The following is a 22,184-nucleotide window of genomic DNA, read 5'->3' on the forward strand; positions in this document are numbered from 1 at the left end:
CACCACATGCAGACGTATCCAGGACATGGGCTACAAGTGTCGCACTCCTTGTGCCAAGCCTCTCATGACCAATAGACAACGCCAGAAGCATCTTACTTGAGCCAAGGAGAAAAAGAACTGGACTGTTGCTCAGTGGTCCAAGGTGTTTTCAGATTAAAGTAAACTTTGCATTTCATTTGGAAATCAAGGTCCCAGAGTCTGGAGGAAGAGTGGAGAGGCCACAATCCATGATGTTTGAGGTCTAGTGTGAAGTTTGCCCAGTCAGTGATGGTTTGGGGAGCCATGTCATCTGCTGGTGTAGGTCCACTGTGTTTTATCAAAACCAAAGTCAGCGCAGCCATCTACCAGGAAATTTTAGACCCCTTCATGCTTCCCTCTGCCGACAAGCTTTTTGGAGATGAAAATTTCATTCTTCAGCAGGACTTGGCCCCTGTCCACACTGCCAAAAGTTACAATACCTGGTTTACAAACAACCGTATCACTGTGCTTGATTGGCAGCAAACTCACCGTACCTTAACCCCATAGAGAATCTATGGGGTATTGTTAAGAGGAAGATGAGACACCAGACCCCACAATGCAGATGAGTTGAAAGCTGCTATCAAAGCAACCTGGGCTTCCATAACCCCTCAGCAGTGCCACAGGCTGATCTTCTCTATGTCATACCGCCTTGATGCAGCAATTGATGCCAAAGGAGCCCCGACCAAGTATTAAGTACATTTACTGAACATACATTACAGTAGGCCAACATTTTGGATTTTAAAATCATTTTTCAAGCTGCAATAAAGTATTCTAATTTACTGAGAAAATGACTTTTGGGTTTTCATTGGCTGTAAGCCATAATCATCAGCATTAACAGAAATAAACACTTGAAATACATCACTCTGTTTGTATTGACTCTATAATATGAGTTTCACTTGTTGTATTGAAGAAGTGAAATAAATTAACATTTTGATGATATTCTAATTTCGTGAGAAGCAAAATATATATATGTGTGTGTGTGTATATATATATATATATGTGTATATATATATGTGTATATATGTGTATATATATGTGTGTGTATATGTATATGTGTATATATATATATATATATATATATATATATATATATATATATATATATATATATATATATATATATATGCAGCTCAACACCACGTCCCCCCAATATCGTATGATCTCCGTCCAGGCTCGATGTGGCTCGCAGGTCGTAGTTTGCCCAGGTGTAGTGAACTATAAGCTAGCTGATATCTTATACATGACCACCTTATAAAAATGCCAAGAAATAAAGTTTGCAGTGCATAACACCCCCCACCCCCCGCATCACAAAATTGGCTCAGATATTAATGATTGTCACAAGCACAAATAACTAAATACATCAACGAATATGCAAAAAACATGAACAAATCACCGAATAATGTGAAATAAAAAATAGAGATAAAAATAGAATAAGCAACGTGTATATAACATGTTTTATATTAATGCAGTTGAGATGGAGAATAAATGTAAAGTATCACAGATGAAGTACCTGGGAGGGACCATCAGGGAGTGCCATTATGAATCGCTACATGGTGTGGCTTCTTCAGGGTTACAGTGCTTGACTATGATTCAATCACAAAATAATTATACATTAAAGGGGTGGTGTAAGACACCTTTAGTTAAACGAAGTCTATCCCCCCTCCCCCAAAACATGATTTACCCTCTTTCTGACCTCGGACGGGATAGTACGTCCGAGGTCAGATACCGTGCTTTTATGTAGGGCTCCAGCGGTGAGCCTGCATCAAAGCCGGGACATGTCAGCTGTTTTGAACAGCTGACGTGCCCGCAATAGCGGCGGGTGAAATCGCGATTCACCTGCCGCTGTTAACTAGTTAAATGCCGCTGTCAAACGCTGACAGCGGCATTTAACCGGCGCATCCGGCCGGAAATGAGCGCATCGCCGACCCCCGTCACATGAACGGGGGTCAGCGATGCTTCTGTATAGTAACCATAGAGGTCCTTGAGACTTCTATGGTTACTGATGCCGGCCCGTTGTGAGCTCCCTTTGTGGTCGGTGCTCATAGCACACCTGCATTTCTGCTGCTTAGCAGCGATCTAATGATCGCTGCTATGTAGCAGAGCCGATCGCGTTGTGCCAGCTTCTAGCCTCCCATGGAGGCTATTGAAGCATAATAAGGTAATTGCACGGCACTCCGTATATGATGAGGTGCACGAATAGGGTACCACTCCCAATATTAAAACAAAAAATTCGGCACTCTCAATTATTATGCAAAAAGGAATTTTTAGAATTTTATTGATCCACTGTGACAAAAAAATTGTTGACATTTCGGCCAATACCTAGGCCTTCATCAGAACTCTAGTAAATAAACACAGAAAATTGCATATCAGTGTAATGGACAGAATATAAAAAGACATAACAGTGGAAAACCATAGATCCAGAGGAAAAAAAAATCTTTTTTTATTGAAGCATGGCAAAGGTAAAATAAAAAAAAATAAATAAAAAAATATAAAAGTTTAAATCACCCCCCTTTCGCCCCATTCAAAATAAATCAATAAAAAAAAAAAATCAAACCTACACATATTTGGTATCACCGCGTTCAGAATCGCCCGATCTATCGATAAAAAAAAAAAAGGTTAACCTGATCGCTAAATGGTGTAGCGAGAAAAAAATTAGAAACGCCATAATTACGTTTTTTTGTTTGCTGCGACATTGCATTAAAATGCAATAGCAGGCAATCAAAAGAACGTATCTGCACCAAAATGCTATCATTAAATAGCACCGAGATCATGAAAAATGAAGACGCTACGGGTATCGGAAAATGGTGCAATTTTTTTTTTTCCTAGCAAAGTCTTGAATTTTTTTTCACCACATAGATAAGAGAACCTAGACATGTTTGATGCCAATGAACTCGTACTGACCTGTAGAATCATAATGGCAGGTCAGTTTTAGCATTTAGTGAATCTAGTAAAAAAGCCAATCAAAGTGTGGGATTGCACTTTATTTGCAATTTCACCGCACTTGAAATTTTTTTCCTGTTTTCTAGTACACGACATGGTAAAACCAATGATGTCGTTCAAAAGTACAACAAAAAATAAGCCCTCACATGGCCATATTGACGGAAAAATAAAAAAAAGTTATGGCTCTGGGAAGAAGGGGAGCAAAAAACGAACACGGAAAATCCCATGGTCATGAAGGGGTTAAACTACTTATAGAATTCTATAAGGGGCTTTGCCCCTGTATAACTCATCTGCAGTATAGATTTTACTACTTTAGTTAGAAAAACTGTTTAATTTCATATGTATATGAAGATTCCTTGGTTCGCCCTACGTGTAGCCAAAGACTCTGTGCACCAGTCTGCCCACTCAGACCATATGCTGTGCACAATCAAGTAGTTAAATTTTTATCACTTGGTTACCTAGCGCAATTGTTACCTGGAATGAATCCCTAGCGCTGTTAGGTGGCACTGCAGGAGGCGAATATCTTACCCACCCAGTGTCAGTGTGGATCCGCTCTCATCCCGTGATGCAGCGGGCAGGAGCTACAGACGGGAGAGGGATGAGCTGACACTTGGTGTGAGTGATTCTCTTTGGCTCTTGCAGGGTCAGCACGCTATCAATCAAACTAAGGAAAGGTGCAACATTTTTGATGGGGTGTAACGGCACACCGAGCCTTTGGTTACACCAAGGGTGCACCGAGGAGCTTTCATTTGCTCATAAAAATGTTTTTGTCTAAATAAAAAAAATAAAATATATACTGTAGGTCAGAGTTTTATATAGGTCATATAGGACTGTGTAAGTAGTATATATCACATTTTAGGGGTGACATGCTTCTTTTGACCAAAGACTTTTAGGTCACGTTCAGTATTTTACATCCGTATTTTTAAGCCAAAACCAGGAGTGGGTGATAAATAAACAGAAGTGGTGACGTGTTTCTATTATACTTTTCCACTGATTGTTCCACTCCTGGTTTTGACTCACAAATACTGATGTCAATTTCTGAGCGTGTGAGCTTGGCCTTTTATGTATAAAAACAGGATTTTTGGTTGCTTACCGTAAAATCTGTTTCTCTGAGCCTTCATTGGGGGACACAGGAACCATGGGTGTATGCTGCTGCCACTAGGAGGCTGACACTATGCAAATAAAAAAGTTAGCTGCTCCTCTGCAGTGTACACCCCACCGACAGGAAGTAGGATCTTCAGTTAGTGAGAAAGCAGTAGGAGAAGCAACGTGTAAAAGAGAAATAATAATAATATAATAATAATATAGCGCCAACAAATGCCGCAGCGCTCCACAGATTAACAGTTTCAAACACTCAAAGAGTGTTCAAAGAACTCAAACGTAAACAGTATAACACAATAAACAGAGCTGTTCAACTTGGGAGGGTGCTGTGTCCCCCAATGAAGGCTCAGAGAAACAGATTTTACGGTAAGCAACCAAAAATCCTGTTTTCTCCATCGCCTTTCATTGGGGGACACAGGAACCATGGGACGTCCCAAAGCAGTCCCTGGGGTGGGAAAAATAGACTTCCATCAGGTCAGAGGACTCACCACTGCCGCCTGCAGGATCCTTCTGCCCAGGCTGGCATCCGCCGAAGCATAGGTATGCACCTTGTAAAATTTGGCGAACATGTGGACGGAAGACAAAGTTGCCGCTTTGCAAAGCTTTAGGACGGAAGCCCTGTGGTGCACCACCCAGGAGGCGCCGACTGCCCGGGTAGAGTGAGCCTTGATCCCAGGAGGGGGCACTCTGTTCTTGACCCGGTAAGCCTCCAGAATTGCCGTTCTGATCCAGCGGGCAATAGTCACCTTAGAAGCCAGTTGGCCTCTGCGCGTGCCATCAGGAATGACGAAGAGAGAACCTGTCTTCCGGAAAGTGGACGTTCTATCCAGGTAGATCCTCACTGCCGTGACGAGGTCCAGCTTTTTCAACGATCGCTCCAGAGGATGAGTCGGAGCTGGGCAAAAGGAAGGTAGAACGACGTCCTCGTTGGAGGTGGAAACCACCTTAGGAAGGAAAGAAGGAGGAGGTCTGAGGACCACCTTGTCCTGGTGAATGACCAAGAACGGAGGTCGGCAAGAAAGGGCCGCCAATTCGGAAACGCGCGGATAGAAGTGATGGCCACAAAAAAAAAAGGCCACCTTCCAAGATAGGGAGATTCCCGTCAGTTCTGAGAGGCTCAAATGGGGAAACCTCAGAACGTCCAGTACCATGTTTAAAACCCCATGAATCCACAGGGGCCCTATACGGAGGGACAGCATGGGCTGCTCCTTGAAGGCAGGTCTTAACCTGTGGCCGAGAAGCTAAAGTCTTCTGAAAAAGGATGGGAAGCTCAGAAATCTGGCCCTTGAGGGAACTCCGGGCAAGGCCCAAATCCAGTCCTGCCTAGAGGAAGGCCAAGATGGAAGGCAGGGAAAAGGACATAGATGGGTACGATAGTAGAGTCTGGGAAAACGAAGGCTTCCGAGCCTGGATCATGGTGAGAATCACCTAGTCCGAAAGGCCAGACGCTCTTAGAACAGCGGACTCAACAGCCACGCCGTTAAACTGAACGACCGAGAATTTGGGTGGCAGATCGGACCCTGAGACAGCAGATCGGGACTGTCTGGAAGGCACCAGGGGGCGTCCGCGAGAAGATTGACGATCTCCGCAAACCAAGCTCTCCTGGGCCAATCCGGGGCGATCAGAATGACCGGCACCCCTCCGCCTTGATCCCTTTCAACGGCTTGGGAAGCAAGGGAAGAATGGGAATAGATAGGGGAGCACGAACTGCGACCAAGGAATGGCCAGAGCGTCGATGCCCACTGCGAGAGGGTCGCGAAACCAGGAGACGAACACCATGTTCATTCGGGACGCCATGAGGTCCACGTCCGGAGTCCCCCATCGAAGACCAGGCTGATGTAAGAACCCCTGATGCAAGGACCATTTCCTTGCCGAGAGGCCCTTGCGGTTGAGGAAGTCGGCGGCTCAATTGTCCACACCGGGGATAAGCACTGCGGATATCACCGGAACCATTGCCTCTGCCCGGAGGAGGATTTTGGATACCTCGGCCAAGGAACTCAGTGACTCCCCCGATGGTTGATATGCCACCTCCGTGGCGGTGTCCGCCGAGATTCGGATAGGTAGACCCCTGAGAATCCTTTCCCAGTGGCGAAGGGAGAGAAAGATGGCCCGAATCTCAAGCACATTGATCGGCCAAGAAGACTCCTGCGCCGACCAACGACCCTGAACAGTCAGGTGGCGAAACACCACGCCCCAGCCGAGCAGGCTGACGTCCATCTTCATCACCTTGCCAGAAAACTGGAAGGAAGGACCTGCCCTGGGAGATGAGAGGTGACGTCAGCCACCAGTTGAGGGACCGATTGACCCGGGGAGAGAGATGGATTGGTCGATCCAGGGACAAGACAGACCTGTCCCACTGTGACAGGATGGCCTGCTGAAGAGGACGTGAATGAAATAGGGCAAAGGGTGTCGCTTCCAATGTTGCTACCATCCTCCCCAGGACCTTCATGGCCGATCGGAAAGAGGGAAGCCGAGGACCCTGGAGCAAGTGTACGTCCCGACGAAGGACGGATCTCTTACCCTCGGGAAAGGAAGACTTTGAACTGACGAGTGTCGAAGAGCATGCCCAGAAAAAAGGGAGGCGCTGCGAGGGAACAAGACAGGATTTCTTCTTGTCGACAAACCACCCGAAACGGCTAGTGTCGAGGACGATGGAGGCTCTCGCGAGCCTGAGAAAAAGGACTGAGCCTTGATGAGGATGCCGTCGAGGTACGGAAAAGGTACCAGTCCCCTGACCCTCAAGATGGCTATCAGTGCCGCCCTGATCTTCGTGAAAACCCTGGGAGCAGTTGCGAGACCGAACGGCAGGGCGACAAACTGAAACGGGTCCTGGAGCACCGCAAAGCCCAGGAATCCATGATGTCCTGGGAATATCGGGACATGGAGGTAGGCGTCTTGAATATCTATGGAACACAGAAATTCTTGAGCCTCCATGGAAGCAATTACTGAATGAAAGGATTCCATCCTGAGGAGTCTCAGATGAATTCTCCTGTTCAGCAATTTGAGATCCAGAATGGGATGAACCTTGCCTCCTTTTATCGGTCACACAAAGGATTAGAGTAGAAACCTGTGAACCATGCTTCTTCTGGGACGGGAAAAATTACCCCCGGCTTTGAGAAGAGAAGCAACGGTTGCGAAGAAACCCGGAACTAGAGCGGGGTCTCTTGGAGGTCGGGATTCAAAGAAACGATCCCAGGGTCGTGAAACGAACTCTATCTTGTATCCCGAGGATACAACTTCCCTGACCCATGTGCCCTCTACTGAGGAGATCCAGAAGTCCCTGAGGAAGAGGAGACAGCCGCCCAGACTGGGAAGTGGGCTGAGGTCTAGACGAGAGTCATGCCGAGGTGGATCTTCCAGTCCTAGACCTGGAGGATATACCTTGGGAGTAGCGAGAACGCCAGGAAGGAGTGGGTCTAAAAAAAATACCCTGTTCTTCTCTGGACGTGCCTGTGGCCTTTGCTGCATGAACCCTGAAAAAGGTCGGCTGGTAAGTGACTTTTTGGAAGACAAATCCGCCTGCCGGGCCTTGAGCCAATGGTCCGACGGGAGGGAACAGCATTGCTGGAAGCCTGAGTCGCACAAGACGCGGCATCCAGGGAAGCGGAGGCCAGGTATTCACCTACAAGAGAAATCTGGCTAGCAAGCTCAGCTAGCTGTCCGGGTGGAGCCCCGTCCGGGATGCCCTGACGGAGCTGTTTGGCCCATTTGGATACTTCGCAAAGGATTCTATGATTATCATTAGAATCCTTCAGAGATGCTCCGCCAGCTAGAGAAAGGACATTGATGGTCTCTCGACAGCCTGGAAACCCGAGGATCCACTGAGGGGGGAAGTCCAATTAGCGGTGAGCTCCGGAGAAAAGAGATAAAACGCCAAGGCGCTTTCCTCTCTGAAAGCGTCTGGCCGGATTCTCTCCTTCTCTCGTCATGATTTCCTCTAAATCAGGGTGAGGAGCGAAAACCTTTGAAGGTGGTTTAGTCCGTCTAAACGAAACCGCCTGGTCTGCGGGTTCCGTAGCGGAATCTTTGATGCCACAGGTCTGATTTATCGCTCCAATGAGGTACTGAACCATATCCCTCATGGATTTGGTTCAAATCCAGCGCCGAAATATCCTACGAAGGCGCATCAGAGAAAGCCTCGCCTGACGCAGGGGAGGACCGAGGGGAATCCGACCGCAGGAAGGACCGTGGGGCGAAATGGAATGGGAAAAGGACTCAGACCAGCGTTCCTGTCTGGACCTTTTGCGACCTATAACGGAAGGCTCAGACGGAGTCTCCTGCGACCCGTTGGCTACTGCGGGGGTCTGCAGGGGCAACCTATCAACCACAGACACAAGGGTTTTAGACACCCGTGTTAGATCCGCTATGGATTGTGATAGAGAGGACACCCAGGCTGGAGTGGAGCTTTCGCTCTGTAGCGGAACAGCGGGAGGGTCCTGGGAGGGGGTTGCTACACGTCTGACAGAGAGCAGAAATACCAGAAGGTTAGGGGACAGAAGGGCATAGAAGTGTTAGTCTGCAGAGCAGAGCTACTCACGACAGGCGGAGCGATCATCGGACGGAAAAGCTGCATAGCTGCCCAGAGGAGGATCTTGATAGAAGATGCACATCAGCGATGATCCTTAACGCAGAAATGCAAACAGACAGCAGACTTCTGGGACACTGCTGTTTGGTCCCTTCAGTCCGGGACCAGCTGCAGCCGCAAGGAGTGGGGCAAGGCGTTCCTGGCGCCGAAAAACAAACTTGGGGGCACAGGAGAAAGTGGCTAACCGCCGTGTCAGTGCCGCCTTGTATCCCCCAATGCGACGAAATGAAGCAGTCGGGCAGGAGAAAAGCCCGCCCGATGGAGAGAAGGAAGTGGGCGGAGTCGCGGCCGGAAGTAGGCCCCGGGAGAAGCCGGGGCCTAAATTAGAAGTCGGCGACCGCCAGAGAGGGCCGCGGCGACGGTGGAAGTGCAGCCAGGAAGCGGCGCGGCCGCCCACAGACAGAAAGGAGCGCAGCCGCAGGAAAAGGCAGCGCGGCTGCCTGCAGGCCCGCCGCAACGACCCCACAGAAAAGCGCAGTCGCCGGTGGAAAACGGCGCGGCTGTGTGCGCGCCAGAAAGGAAGAAGCGGCCGCTGCAAAAAGACAGCGCGGGTGCCAGCAGGGCCGCCGCGCCACCCAGAGTAAGGAGCAGCCGCAGCAAAAAGGGGGCTGTGCGGCTGCCTAGACAGTGCAGCGCGGCCGCCGACAGAGTTGAGCGGCCGCAGTAAAATTAAGCGTGGCTGCCAGAAGGGCCGCCGCGCCACTCGGGTACAGGAGCGGCCGCAGCAAAAAGGGGCTGTGCAGCTGCAGAGACGGTGCGGGGGAAGCAGCGCGGCCGCCATGCGAAGGGGCGGCCGCCGTAAAAATCAGCGCGGCGGCCAGAAGGGCCTCCGCGCCACTCGGGAACAGGAGCGGCCGCAGCAAAAAGGGTAGTGCGGTCGCCCAGATAGTGGGCCCCCGCGCGAAGGAGAAACGACTTCTCCCATGCCACCCCGAGAAGGACCCAGAGGAAGGGGAGCAGGAATACTCACCTAAACATCCCACGCCGTCTGTTACTAACCTCAAACCGGTGAAGGTATCAGACGTCCAGGGAGCTGATGGACGTCCTCGTCTCCTCCAACCGACAGGCTCTGGTGGGCGAGTGGGTGGGGGACGGAGCCAGGGCCGGACTTCTAAGCACGCTTGTGTGCTAGGATCTTGGTCCTGGTGTGGGATCTATGAGGATACGGGGTGGCAGTACACGCCGTACTCATAGTCCGCTTGTGGGACTACAGGTGTGACTGTTCACCCTGTATCCCTTCCGAAAAACCTGAAAGAAAACGACGCACATTGAGGTAGATAAGGGTCTAAGGAAACACCCGTGTCCACCTCCTACTGACACTAAGCTAAACTGAAGATCCTACTTCCTGTCGGTGGGGTGTACACTGCAGAGGAGGAGCTAACTTTTTTATTTGCATAGTGTCAGCCTCCTAGTGGCAGCAGCATACACCCATGGTTCCTGTGTCCCCCAATGAAAGGCGATGGAGAAATGTTATTTTGAGGTAACTGTTACTCCTCTTCTCTAGTGATGTCTCGCCTCTGCTGTGCTGGTCTTTAATAGGCCCTGTATTCACATGTAAAGCGCCATGGAATAAATGGCGCTATAAAAATGTATAATAATAATAATAGGCTTCAATCGTAACATGTCAACAGCGCAGAGCCACTGAGCCCAGTGATTAGCTGCAGTGGTCGACATGACATCACTGCTGCAGCCCATCAACCAAGACTAAAGCAGCTTTGAGAGGCAGTCCTACAGCTGGAGAGGCTGAGTAATGGCACGCACAGTAAAAAATAAAATTAATTTTGCTTGATGTGAAGTATTCTGAGTGTTATTTTATTTACCAGGTAATGGCAGATGACAGTGAGGAATATTGATTCTTGAAGGTGGACACATGATAACCGTACAAAATGTTACACTTTCCAGCTAATTTTTTCTTATTCGTCATCTAGGTAAAGCTGTGGTTTGTAGTAAAGAACTCCCCGCAAAAGATTTAAGGGAATTATGTGAAGGACTGAGACGAGTTTGTCTGTCAGTCACACCCGGGATTGAATCTGATGTCCAAAAACAGAGAGCTGCCTTACAAATGAGAATGATCGAAAAACAAGATGGATGGTTTGAGGAAGAGACTTGCGAAACGCGACCTTCCAATACCAGTGAAAGCTACATGTCTTCTGCTGGCAGCATTGGTTACAGGCAGTCTGGCTGGGACAGGGTGCCCGATGAGGCCTACCATCTACTGGACAGACTGATGGACATGAACCCTGCTACACGGATCACGGCAGAAGAGGCTTTGTCGCATCCTGTTTTTAAAGATCTCTGGTGATTGGACTTGGCACTGGAGCCTTTTATGTATGTTTTAGTATATTTATGATTTGTATGGTATAATAAATTATTATAATAAACTGCAATCCATTTATTGGAGCTTTCTTGTTTGACTTGTAAAGACGCAAAGCTTTGAGAAAGCAGGACTAATCAAGAAAATTGTACTCAAACAATCTGTAAGAGGCAAATATTTCACTTTCCCATCAGAGAAATGTTCTTAGACTGTGGCTTCATCACTCGGCCTGTAAACATTTTTAAGGGGCAACAAAAAGAGATTGAAGTGTAAACACTTGATGAAACTCCAGTCTGAGATGTTTACAGCGCTGCGATTCTTCGAAAGTTTCCATATAAGGTGACAACATAGAGAAATAGCTGTTTTATCTGAGAAGTGGATAAAGAATGATTAGTACAGTATAATCAAACTTCTTCAGCTTGATTTTTCTTCTGTTTTTTTTCTCTCTCCTCGAAGAGTCCATAATGTTAATCATGTACTTTTTCTTGGCAAGGGCTTCAACAGAAAAATGTTTGCAGATGTTGGAGTATTGATTGCATAAGAAGTTGAAACCCACAAAACCCTGGGGCCCAGATCTTGGTAATTTCTGCTGTTTATGTAATTTCAGCACAGCACGTCACTAAAGTGTTATTTGTCTAAAGGAGCAGAGTCCAAACTTGGCAGTCCTGAAACTCTGCCGGTGCCTACAGATATATTGTTTCCTCAGACACTGCAAGCTCGTGCAGCCTGTGGTTTTGTAAAATTCCACTTTGCTTTATTGTATTCTGCTGTCTTTCAGGTATTGTGTGTCCTGTTTTTATTGGATTTTTCTGTAGCACTTCTGACACTACACTATGTGAATCTATTCCAAAACCACCAAGCTGGTAGCCTTTAACTAATGCACAAATCTACAAATCTTGCATTCATACATTTTTAAATTGTTCTTCAAATAAACGCTAATATTTTGAAGGTTCATAATTCTCATCAATTTCCTCTACTTTTGAAGATCGTCACACAGCAGTTGCCTCATTAGATATGTTAGAGTCTTGTAGAATATGTATACAGTACCTTCATTAAATCTGTAATTCCCTGTTTGTCAGCATTTTGACACCATTATTCTCAAAATATCATCACAATAGAAGATTAACATCAGTGTTAAAGGGTTTCTCCAGAAATATAAAGAAAGTGGCACTAGTCTCTAGTATTAGATCACATTGGGTGGATAGTAGTCTGAGCAGCCTCTTCTTACCTCAAGCACCCCTGCTAACTGCAGTAGTAGATCAAACTGGGTGGACACCAGGGTGAGATTTCTGAACTTTCCTCCGCACAACTGGTATCTCTAGTATTAGATCAGATAGGGTGGACAGTAGTGTGAGCAGCCTGTTCTTACCTGAGCACCACTGGTATCTCCAGTATTAGATCAGACAGAAGTGGTGGACAGCAGTGTGAGCAGCCTCTTATCTCAGTACGACTGGTATCTCCAGTATTAGATCAGATAGGGTGGACAGTAGTGTGAGCAGCCTCTTCTTACCTGAGCACCACTGGTATCTCCAGTATTAGATCAGATAGGGTGGATAAACTGGTGTGCATGCAGTGTGTAAGTGCACGTTCACACTGGCCACTGAACAGAAATAAACAAAAGTATAATAAATACCCTGCAGTAAACAGCATAGTGCATGGAAATAATATATGGTACTTGGTTAACATGTTCCTTGATTTAAAAAAAAAAAAAATGCAAAAGCCATCCCACCCGTTCAAGGATAGCTTTTACATTTAAAAAAAAAAAATTACGTATGTACCATATATTATTTTCATGCACTATGCTGTTTATTTACTGCAGGGTATTTAATCATCTTTGGGTTTTTTTCCTGTTCAGTGGCCATTGTGTGAACACATGCTTGCACACTGCACACCAGTTTATATCCCAGTTCATACCTTTTGGGTTTTTTTTTTTTCTATACAAGCAATAAAAGTCCTATAGTGGGACAAATTAAATAAAGCATTGTATTTTAACTTTTTTTTTTTATCATCATACTGCCAAACAAAAACCATACAGCTTCCTCAGCGGAGAAATAGTTATACCTCTCAGAATAAAACAATGCAAAAATATTTTTTTTGTGTAAAAGCGCCAACACACATAAATGGGGTATCACTGTAATCGTACTGACCCAAAGAGTAAAACGGCCTAATCAATTTTACCACATGCAGAACGACATAAACAGCAATTCAGGATTTTTATTTATTTAATTCTGCTGATCAAAAATCGGAATAGAAAGCGATCAAAAAATGTCAGGTGTCTGAAAATAATACCAACAAAAACGTTAAATCGTACTTCAAAAAAGCTCTCGCATGACTCTGGCCTGAAATAAGGAAAAATTATAGCTTTCAAAATATTGTGATGCATTTTTGCAATAAAAAGCATTTTTTAGTGTGACAGTAGCCAAACATAAAAAAAAGTGTAAATCTGGTATCGCTGTAATCGCATCGACCCGAAGAATAAAGTCGCCATATTCCTAATACCACACGAGGAACGATGTAATAAATAAATAAAACAATTCTTCACCTGCTGTTGAATTGTTCATTTTGCCTCACTAAGATCGCAGTAAGGCTTGGTACACATCTATCCTCCGCCCTGTGCTGAGTGCTTACATCAGAGTTTCCGTGTTAATCTCTGAAATACGTGATTCAGATTGAACCATCATCAGAAGATGACCCTATAAGGAGGCGGATGGAGGAACTGTGGGCACCATAGAACCTGTCATTCGGCAGTGTCTGTCTTTCGGTTTGCATAAAAGTGCTGTCGGCCAAAGTTTTGTACACTTCTGAAAAGGATACCACTGCACAGAGGCCAGATGGAGCCCAGAGTAATTCTGCTCCCGCGTTATAGTGAATGGATCCCTCGGGGGTTTCATCTGAATCACATCACTCGGAGAAACCCAGATGAAAGTGCTCAGCGTAGAGTGCTGGATAAATGTGATCCAAAACATTCTGTAAAATGTTCCTAACAACAAAAGTTTCAACTCAATCCACCAAAAAAAAAGCAAGTCCCCGTTAAGATCTGTGAACTCCCTATGGGAGGTGGAGCCGCATATTCATCACTGTAATAAGCGGCACCACGTGACCGCTCATACAGGAAGAGCTGCGACGCTGAGAGGAAGCGCCGAGGGAGCTGGGTAAGTATTTTAATGCCTGCGGGCGGGCGCACAGGGGGAGGGAGGGGGGAGATTACCGGGAACTTTATTTTAACAACAAAAAAAATTTTTAAAAATGATTTTTCATTCCTTCGCTCCAGCGAACGCTGCTGGAGAGAAGAAATGTATGGGGCTTCAGCACCACAAGCTGGGGGGACAGAGCTTACTGTAGCGCTGTCTCCTGCACGGCACACGGACAGCATCCATGTGCGGTACGTGTTTTACACGGACCCATTAACTAATGGGTCCGTGTGATCCGTGCGCTCCCACGAACACTGACATGTCTCCGTGTTTTTCAAACGGACACGGTCCGTGAAAACACACTGACATGTGCAGAGACACATTGATTTTAATGTGTCTACGTGAGTCAGTGTCTCCGGTACGTGAGGAAACTGTCACCTCACGTATCTGAGCCACTGACGTGAAACCGGCCTTACTGGAAGCACAAAGGCTCTGGAAAAGCGAAATTGTTCCTCAAAAGAAATTCAGCAAATTCCGGGCTCCCAAATTCAAATGCCCCTTGCCTTCTGAGCCCCACAGTCTACATAAACCACATATAGGGTCCACTTTAGCATTTTTGAAGCAATGTGAACCTGTCTAACTTACGGGTGCGTGTCTCCAGAAGCATGAGCTGGGCAGAATGTACTTGTCACTACAATGGTATTTTGCAATTTTCACTCTGCTTGTTTCTGGAAAACACCCATGGAGTCAAAATAGGCATTGCACCTGCAGATAAATGCCCAAAGGGGTATAATTTCCAAAATGGGGTCACTTGAGGGAGGGATTCTGCTCTACTAGCACTTAGGGGCTCTTTATATGGAGTCCGCAGGCTATGAAAAATGTGATTTTTCTTATATTTACAGCTCAAAGTTATAAACTTCTGTAAAGCACCTGGAGATTAAAGGTGCTCAATTCACATCTATACATGTTCCATGAGGGGTCTAGTTTCCAAAATGGTGTCATTTGTGGGGGGTTTCCACTGTTTAGGCTCATCAGGGGCTCTCCAAACACAACATGGCATCTGCTAATTGTTCAAGCAAATTTTGCATTCAAAAACTCAAATGGCGCTCCTTTCCTTCTGAGCTCTGTCGTGCGCCCAAACAGTGGTTTTCCCCCACATATGGGGTATTGGCATGCTTGGGAGAAATTGCACAACACACTTTGTGGTCCATTTTTTCTTCTTACCCTTGTGAAAATAAAAAAATTGTCTAAAGTAATTTTTTTTTCTCCCCCGCATTCCAAAATTTCTGCGAAGTACCTGAAGGGTTAATGAATTTCTTAAATGTGGTTTTGAGTACCTTGAGTTGTGCAATTTTTAGAATGGTGTCACTTTTGTTTTTTCTATCATATAGAGCCCTCAAAGTCACTTCAAATGTGAGGTGGTCCCTAGAAAATGGTTTTGTACAATTTGTTGAAAAAAATTAGAAACTTTTAACCCTTTTAACTTCCTAACAAAAAAAATGTTTAAAAAATTGTGCTGATGTAAAGTAGACATGTGGGAAATGTTATTTATTAACTATTTTTTGTGATCTGTCTGATTTAGGCCGGCCTCACACTCAGCGTATAAAAATACGGTCCGTAATTTATGGCCGTAATACGCAGAAAAGTCCCCAAAATAGTGATCCGTATCTCATCCATAGGCAGGGTGTGTCAGCGTATTTTGCGCATGGCATCCTCCGTATGTAATCCGTATGGCATCCGTACTGCGCGATTTTCTCGCAGGCTTGCAAAACCAACATACGGACATACAATGGATCCATATTCTCAAAAAATCGTAAAAACATATGTACTGATATATATATATATATCATACAGCGCTAGATAGCTTAAAAGCCGGTAATTCAATTGCCGGCTTTTCCTATCTCCTTCTCAAACTCGACATGATATGAGACATGGTTTACATACAGTAAACCATCTCATATCCCTTTTTTTTTTTTTTTGCATATTCCACACTACTAATGTTAGTAGTGTGTATGTGCAAAATTTGGGCGCTCTAGCTATTAAATTTAAGGGTTAAATCGCGGAAAAAATTGGCGCGGGCTCCCGTGCAATTTTCTCCACTAGAGTGGTAAAGCCAGTGACTGAGGGCAGATATTAATAGCCTGTAGAGGGTCCATGGTTATTGCCCCCCCCCGGCTAAAAGCATCTGCCCCCAGCCACCCCAGAAAAGGCACATCTGGAAGATGCGCCTATTTTGGCACTTGGCCACTCTCTTCCCATTCCCGTGTAGCGGTGGGATATGGGGCAATGAAGGGTTAATGTCACCTTGCTATTGTAAAGTGACATTAAGCCAGATTAATAATGGAGAGGCGTCAATTATGACACCTATCTATTATTAATCCAATAGTATGAGATGGTTAAAAAACACACATTATTACAAAGTCTTTCAATGAAATAAATACACAGGTTGTTGGCATAGTTTATTATCCTGGTAATCCACCTGAAGACCCTCGCTCTGTAAAAAATAAAATAAAAAAAACTACAATATCCCATACCTTCCGATGATCAGTCTCATCCCACGCTGTAAATCCATCTGAAGGGGTTAACTAATTTTACAAGCAGGAGCCTGCTAATGCAGCTGTGCTCCTGCCAGTAAAACCCCAGCGAATGAATAGAATGTAGGTCAAAGACCTGTAGTTACCTTCAGTTGCAGTGAGGTGCCCTCTGCTGGATGTCTTCATATGAACTCGAGCCTGGGAACTTTTCAGAATATTTTCCAACCCTTTAAATTAAGAGCGCCCAAATTTTGCACATAACATTAGTAGTGTGGAATATGCAAAAAAAAGGGATATGAGATGGTTTACCGTATGTAAACCATGTCTCATATCATGTTGGGTTTGTGAAGGAGATAGCTTAAAAGCCAGTAATTCAATTGCCGGCTTTTGCTATCTAGCGCTGTATGAAATATTTATATGTATATATTAAAATATATACATGTGTCTCACATGTGTATGTGTGTATATATATGTATGTGTATGTATATATATATATATATATATATATATATATATATATATATATATATATATATATATATATATATATATATATATATATATATATATATATACATATATATATATATATATATATATATATATTACACATATACATACGTCATGGCCAAAAGTATTGACACCCCTGCAATTCTGTCAGATAATACTCAGTTTCTTCCTGAAAATGATTGCAAACACAAATTCTTTGGTGTTATTATCTTCATTTAATTTGTCTTAAATGAAAAAAACACAAAAGAGAATGAAGCAAAAAGCAAAACATTGATCATTTCACACAAAACTCCAAAAATGGGCCAGACAAAAGTATTGGCACCCTCAGCCTAAGACTTGGTTGCACAACCTTTAGCCAAAATAACTGCGACCAACCGCTTCCGGTAACCATCAATGAGTTTCTTACAATGCTCTGCTGGAATTTTAGACCATTCTTCTTTGGCAAACTGCTCCAGGTCCCTGATATTTGAAGGGTGCCTTCTCCAAACTGCCATTTTTTGATCTCTCCGCATATGTTCTATGGGATTCAGGTCTGGACTCATTGCTGGCCACCTTAGAAGTCTCCAGTGCTTTCTCTTAAACCATTTTCTAGTGCTTTTTGAAGTGTGTTTTGGGTCATTGTCCTGCTGGAAGACCCATGACCTCTGAGGGAGACCCAGCTTTCTCACACTGGGCCCTACATTATGCTGCAAAATTTGTTGGTAGTCTTCAGACTTCATAAGGCCATGCACACGGTCGAGCAGTCCAGTGCCAGAGGCAGAAAAGCAACCCCAAAACATCAGGGAACCTCCGCCATGTTTGACTGTAGGGACCGTGTTCTTTTCTTTAAATGCATCTTTTTATCTCCTGTAAACTCTATGTTGATGCCTTTGCCAAAAAAGCTCTACTTTTTTCTCATCTGACCAGAGAACATTCTTCCAAAACGTTTTAGGCTTTTTCAGGTAAGTTTTGGCAAACTCCAGCCTGGCTTTTTTATGTCTCTGGGTAAGAAGTGGGATCTTTCTGGGTCTCCTACCATACAGTCCCTTTTCATTCAGACGCCGACGGATAGTACGTGTTGACACTGTTGTACCCTCGGACTGCAGGGCAGCTTGAACTTGTTTAGATGTTAGTCGAGGTTCTTTATCCAACATCCGCACAATCTTGCATTGAAATCTCTTGTCAATTTTTCTTTTCCGTCCACATCTAGGGAGGTTAGCCACAGTGCCATGGGCTTTAAACTTCTTGATGACATTGCGCACGGTAGACACAGGAACATTCAGGTCTTTGGAGATGGACTTGTAGCCTTGAGATTGCTCATGCTTCCTCACAATTTGGTTTCTCAAGTCCTCAGACAGGTCTTTGGTCTTTCTTTTCTCCATGCTCAATGTGGTACACCCAAGGATACAGGACAGAGGTTGAGTCAACTTTAATCCATGTCAACTGGCTGCAAGTGTGATTTAGTTATTGCCAACACCTGTTAGGTGCCACAGGTAAGTTACAGGTGCTGTTAATTACACAAATTAGAGAAGCATCACATGATTTTTCGAACAGTGCCAATACTTTTGTCCACCCCCTTTTTTATGTTTGGTGTGGAATTATATCCAATTTGGCTTTAGAACAATTCTTTTTGTGTTTTTTCATGTAAGACAAATTAAATGATAATACCAAACAATTTGAGTTTGCAATCATTTTCAGGAAGAAGATGAGTATTATCTGACAGAATTGCAGGGGTGTCAATACTTTTGGCCATGACTGTGTGTGTATGTATATGTATATATATGTGTGTGTGTGTGTGTGTGTGTATATATATATATATATATATATATATATATATATATATATATATATATATATTATACCATGTGTGGACATTTATTTTAGCTATTCTATTGTAAGCTGTCAGTGTGATTTTACTGTACACCGCACTGAATTGCCGGCTTTTCTATAGAACACCGCTGCGTATTTCTCGCAAGTCACACTGCTGGTCCGTGTGTAATCCGTATTTCCAGGTCGTCCACATGACAGCACCACAGGAGGTTGCTCTTCATATCCTTGATAGGGACAGGAACACAGAAGAGGTTAAATAGCCCCTCCCAACCTCCACCCCTCAGTGTTTTTCCTGTCCCTATCAGGGACAGACGCAGGAGAGAGTTCTCCAGAAGATTAGGTTTTTTCTTTACCTGATCCGAGGTCAGGTCTTGGAGCAGGAGCTCCGGAGTGCGGTCCATCCTCCTGGAGGGGGCTCTGGCCGTGAGAGTCTGGCGACTCCTGAAGTCGCACGATACCGCTGGAGGTCCCTCTGCGACTAGGTCGAGCTGTCTGCTCCCATGCGCTGCCTCATCCCCTCATCAAAGGGGGCGCTGAGGCAGCGGCTGCGGCGGCGGTGTCCGGCGCTCCCTCAGGCTCCACGTGCGGCCGGTGCTGGCATCGCTCCCCTAACTTCCGGTCCGGCGCTCTAGCCGGGGGTGACAACTTCCGGGGGGCGTGGCCGGATTCCGGAGGTCGGCGGCGCCGGTTGTTTCCGGGGCGCCTGGGAGCTGCAGGGGGAGATCAGAGCGCAATGGCTGAGATTATGCGCCGGTTTCCAGGTCCCAGGCTGGTCTGCATGTGTTCCAGATGACGCATGCGCAGTACAGCTGGGAACCTGAAATCACCGTGGAGGCCAGCAGCTGAGCTCGGAAGGAGGACGAATCAGATGTCTTGAAGCCGGGTAAGATTGCTACTTAATGACTGACATCTGACAGCACACTTGACCCAGTAACATGGAAGGTGCTACTCGCCCAGACGTCCAATCCTTAGAGCTGCACACGGACCATGTGAGTAGTATGTGGTACGGGATGCATTCCAAAAAGTTAGTTCTGTACCTACAGGGATCTCCTTTACATTTCAGGATAAGGACATTCCTGAGAGGTCAACTACTAAAAAAAAAAAAAAAAAAAAAAAAAGACTATTAGATGCCCACTGTGCGCCACCAAACTCCCAGAGGGCTATAACAAGAAATTATGCGAAAAATGCATCGCTAAACTTCTCAAAGACGAGCAGGCTTCGCTGTTAGATAATATTAAATCTATGATTAGAGACGAAGTCCAAGCTACAGTGTCTACTATGGTGCCACCCCAATCTCCGCGGCCTAAAAGGCCTAGATGGGATATGGATGTGAGTTCCGAGGAAGGAGAGGTCTCAGGTTATTCCGATCCGGGCTCGGACGAAGAGAACAATACATTAACTGTGCTTCCGGAAGAACGGAAGAAATACTTGTTCTCATCCGAAAATACGGATATACTGCTAAAAGCAGTAAGAAGCACTATGAAAATAGAAGACTCGTCTGAGCCTTTATCAGTTCAAGACGAGATGTTTGGGGGCCTGAGAACTCGCAGGAATAGAGTTTTCCCGGTCAACAATCACATAACTGCAATGATAATGGAACAGTGGGAAGATGTGGGGAAAAAAATTAGTAGTCCCGAGAGACTTCAAATACCGTCTTCCCTTTGACCCAGAAGAGACTAAAGTCTGGGAGTCGGTTCCAAAGATCGACATTCCGGTGGCCAAAGTCACAAGGAAAACGGCTATTCCCTTTGAGGACTCGTCAGGGTTAAAAGACCCAATGGATAAGAGGTCAGAAGATCTTCTTAAAAAAGCCTGGGAATCGTCAGCCGCCATTATGAAGACGAATATAGCGGCTACCTCTGTAGCAAGGTCCATGAGTCTTTGGGTGGACGAGCTGGAGAGTCATATTAAAAATAGAACTCCAAGGGAAGAAATCCTTAAATCCTTTTCAGTTTTAAAGATGGCGACTGATTTCATGGCAGATGCTTCAGCGGAATCCGTACGCTTTGCTGCCCGGAATAATGCACTGTCAAACGCAGCAAGAAGGGCCTTATGGCTGAGATCGTGGACGGGAGATACCCAATCCAAGAACAAGCTGTGTTCGATTCCATTCTCAGGTTCTCACGTCTTTGGTCCAGTCCTTGACGAGCTACTTGAAAAAGCATCTGATAAGAAGAAAGGTTTCCCTGAGGAAAAGAAACCGCAATTCTTCCGAAAAACTCGCTCCCACCCAAGACAGGACTACAGAGGCAAGGGGAAGTCCGGTAGGTGGAGCTACCCTAAAGGAGGCAGAGGAAGAGGTTCCTTTCGAGACCAATCAACAGGACCCAGCAAACAATGACGCCAACAATATAGGAGGGAGACTACAATACTTCCAAGAAGGATGGCAGAACATAACTCAGAATCAGTGGATTCTACAGACAGTGGCACAAGGTTACAGGATAGTTTACTCATCTACCCCCCAAGAGATTCTGCGTAACACAGACAGAGTCATCGGCAGTACATCAAATGCTGATAACAGACATACAGGAACTCTTAGAATTAAACGTCATAATACCGGTACCCCATCATCAACATTTTCAGGGGCATTACTCCAGTCTGTTCTCCATAAGAAAACCAAACGGAGATTACCGAACAATAATAAACTTAAAACCATTAAACAAATGGGTGGCGTACAAACGCTTCAAGATGGAATCTCTCAAATCAATTACACCACTAATAAAAAAGAACTCTGTAATGTGCACGCTAGATCTCAAACATGCTTACTATCATGTTCCCATCCATCCCTCAGATCAAAAATTCCTCAGGTTCGCAATAAGAAACCACAAGAAAATACTTCATTTCCAGTTTCAGTGCCTACCATTTGGTCTCTCCTCTGCCCCAAGGATATTTACGAAGCTCATGACGGAGGTCATGGCCTACTTAAGAGAGAAGGAAGTTCTCATCGCACCATATCTGGACGATCTGTTGCTGATCGCAGATTCATCCCAACAGATGGAAGAATCCTTAGGAATTACCACGTCACTCCTGAAACGTCTGGGGTGGGTAATAAATACAAAAAAAATCGAGTCTCGAACCAGAGACGCAGAAGATATTTCTAGGGGTACTACTAAATTCCGAACTAGAATACTCCTTCCTGCCAGACCAAAAACAACGGTCAATAAAAAAAGAACTTCAATCAATAAAAAAAAACGGAAATACATCTCCATCAGGAAAGCAATGAGGATTCTAGGTCTCATGAC

The 22,184-nt window shown here is 45.2% G+C and overlaps 1 protein-coding gene across 1 annotated transcript in view; it reads left to right on the plus strand.

The window, feature by feature from the left end:
- Nucleotides 1-11,039, plus strand: part of CDC7 (cell division cycle 7) — an 83,042-nt gene extending 72,003 nt beyond the window's left edge. The window contains exon 11 of the mRNA XM_069737553.1: nucleotides 10,573-11,039. Coding sequence (XP_069593654.1) covers nucleotides 10,573-10,946 — 374 coding nt within the window. The 3' untranslated portion in view covers nucleotides 10,947-11,039. The remainder of the gene's footprint in view (nucleotides 1-10,572) is intronic.
- The last annotated feature ends 11,145 nt before the right edge of the window (nucleotides 11,040-22,184 follow it).

The sequence above is a fragment of the Ranitomeya imitator genome, chromosome 8 (genome assembly GCF_032444005.1).
Source record: "Ranitomeya imitator isolate aRanImi1 chromosome 8, aRanImi1.pri, whole genome shotgun sequence".
Classification (NCBI taxonomy): domain Eukaryota; kingdom Metazoa; phylum Chordata; class Amphibia; order Anura; family Dendrobatidae; genus Ranitomeya; species Ranitomeya imitator.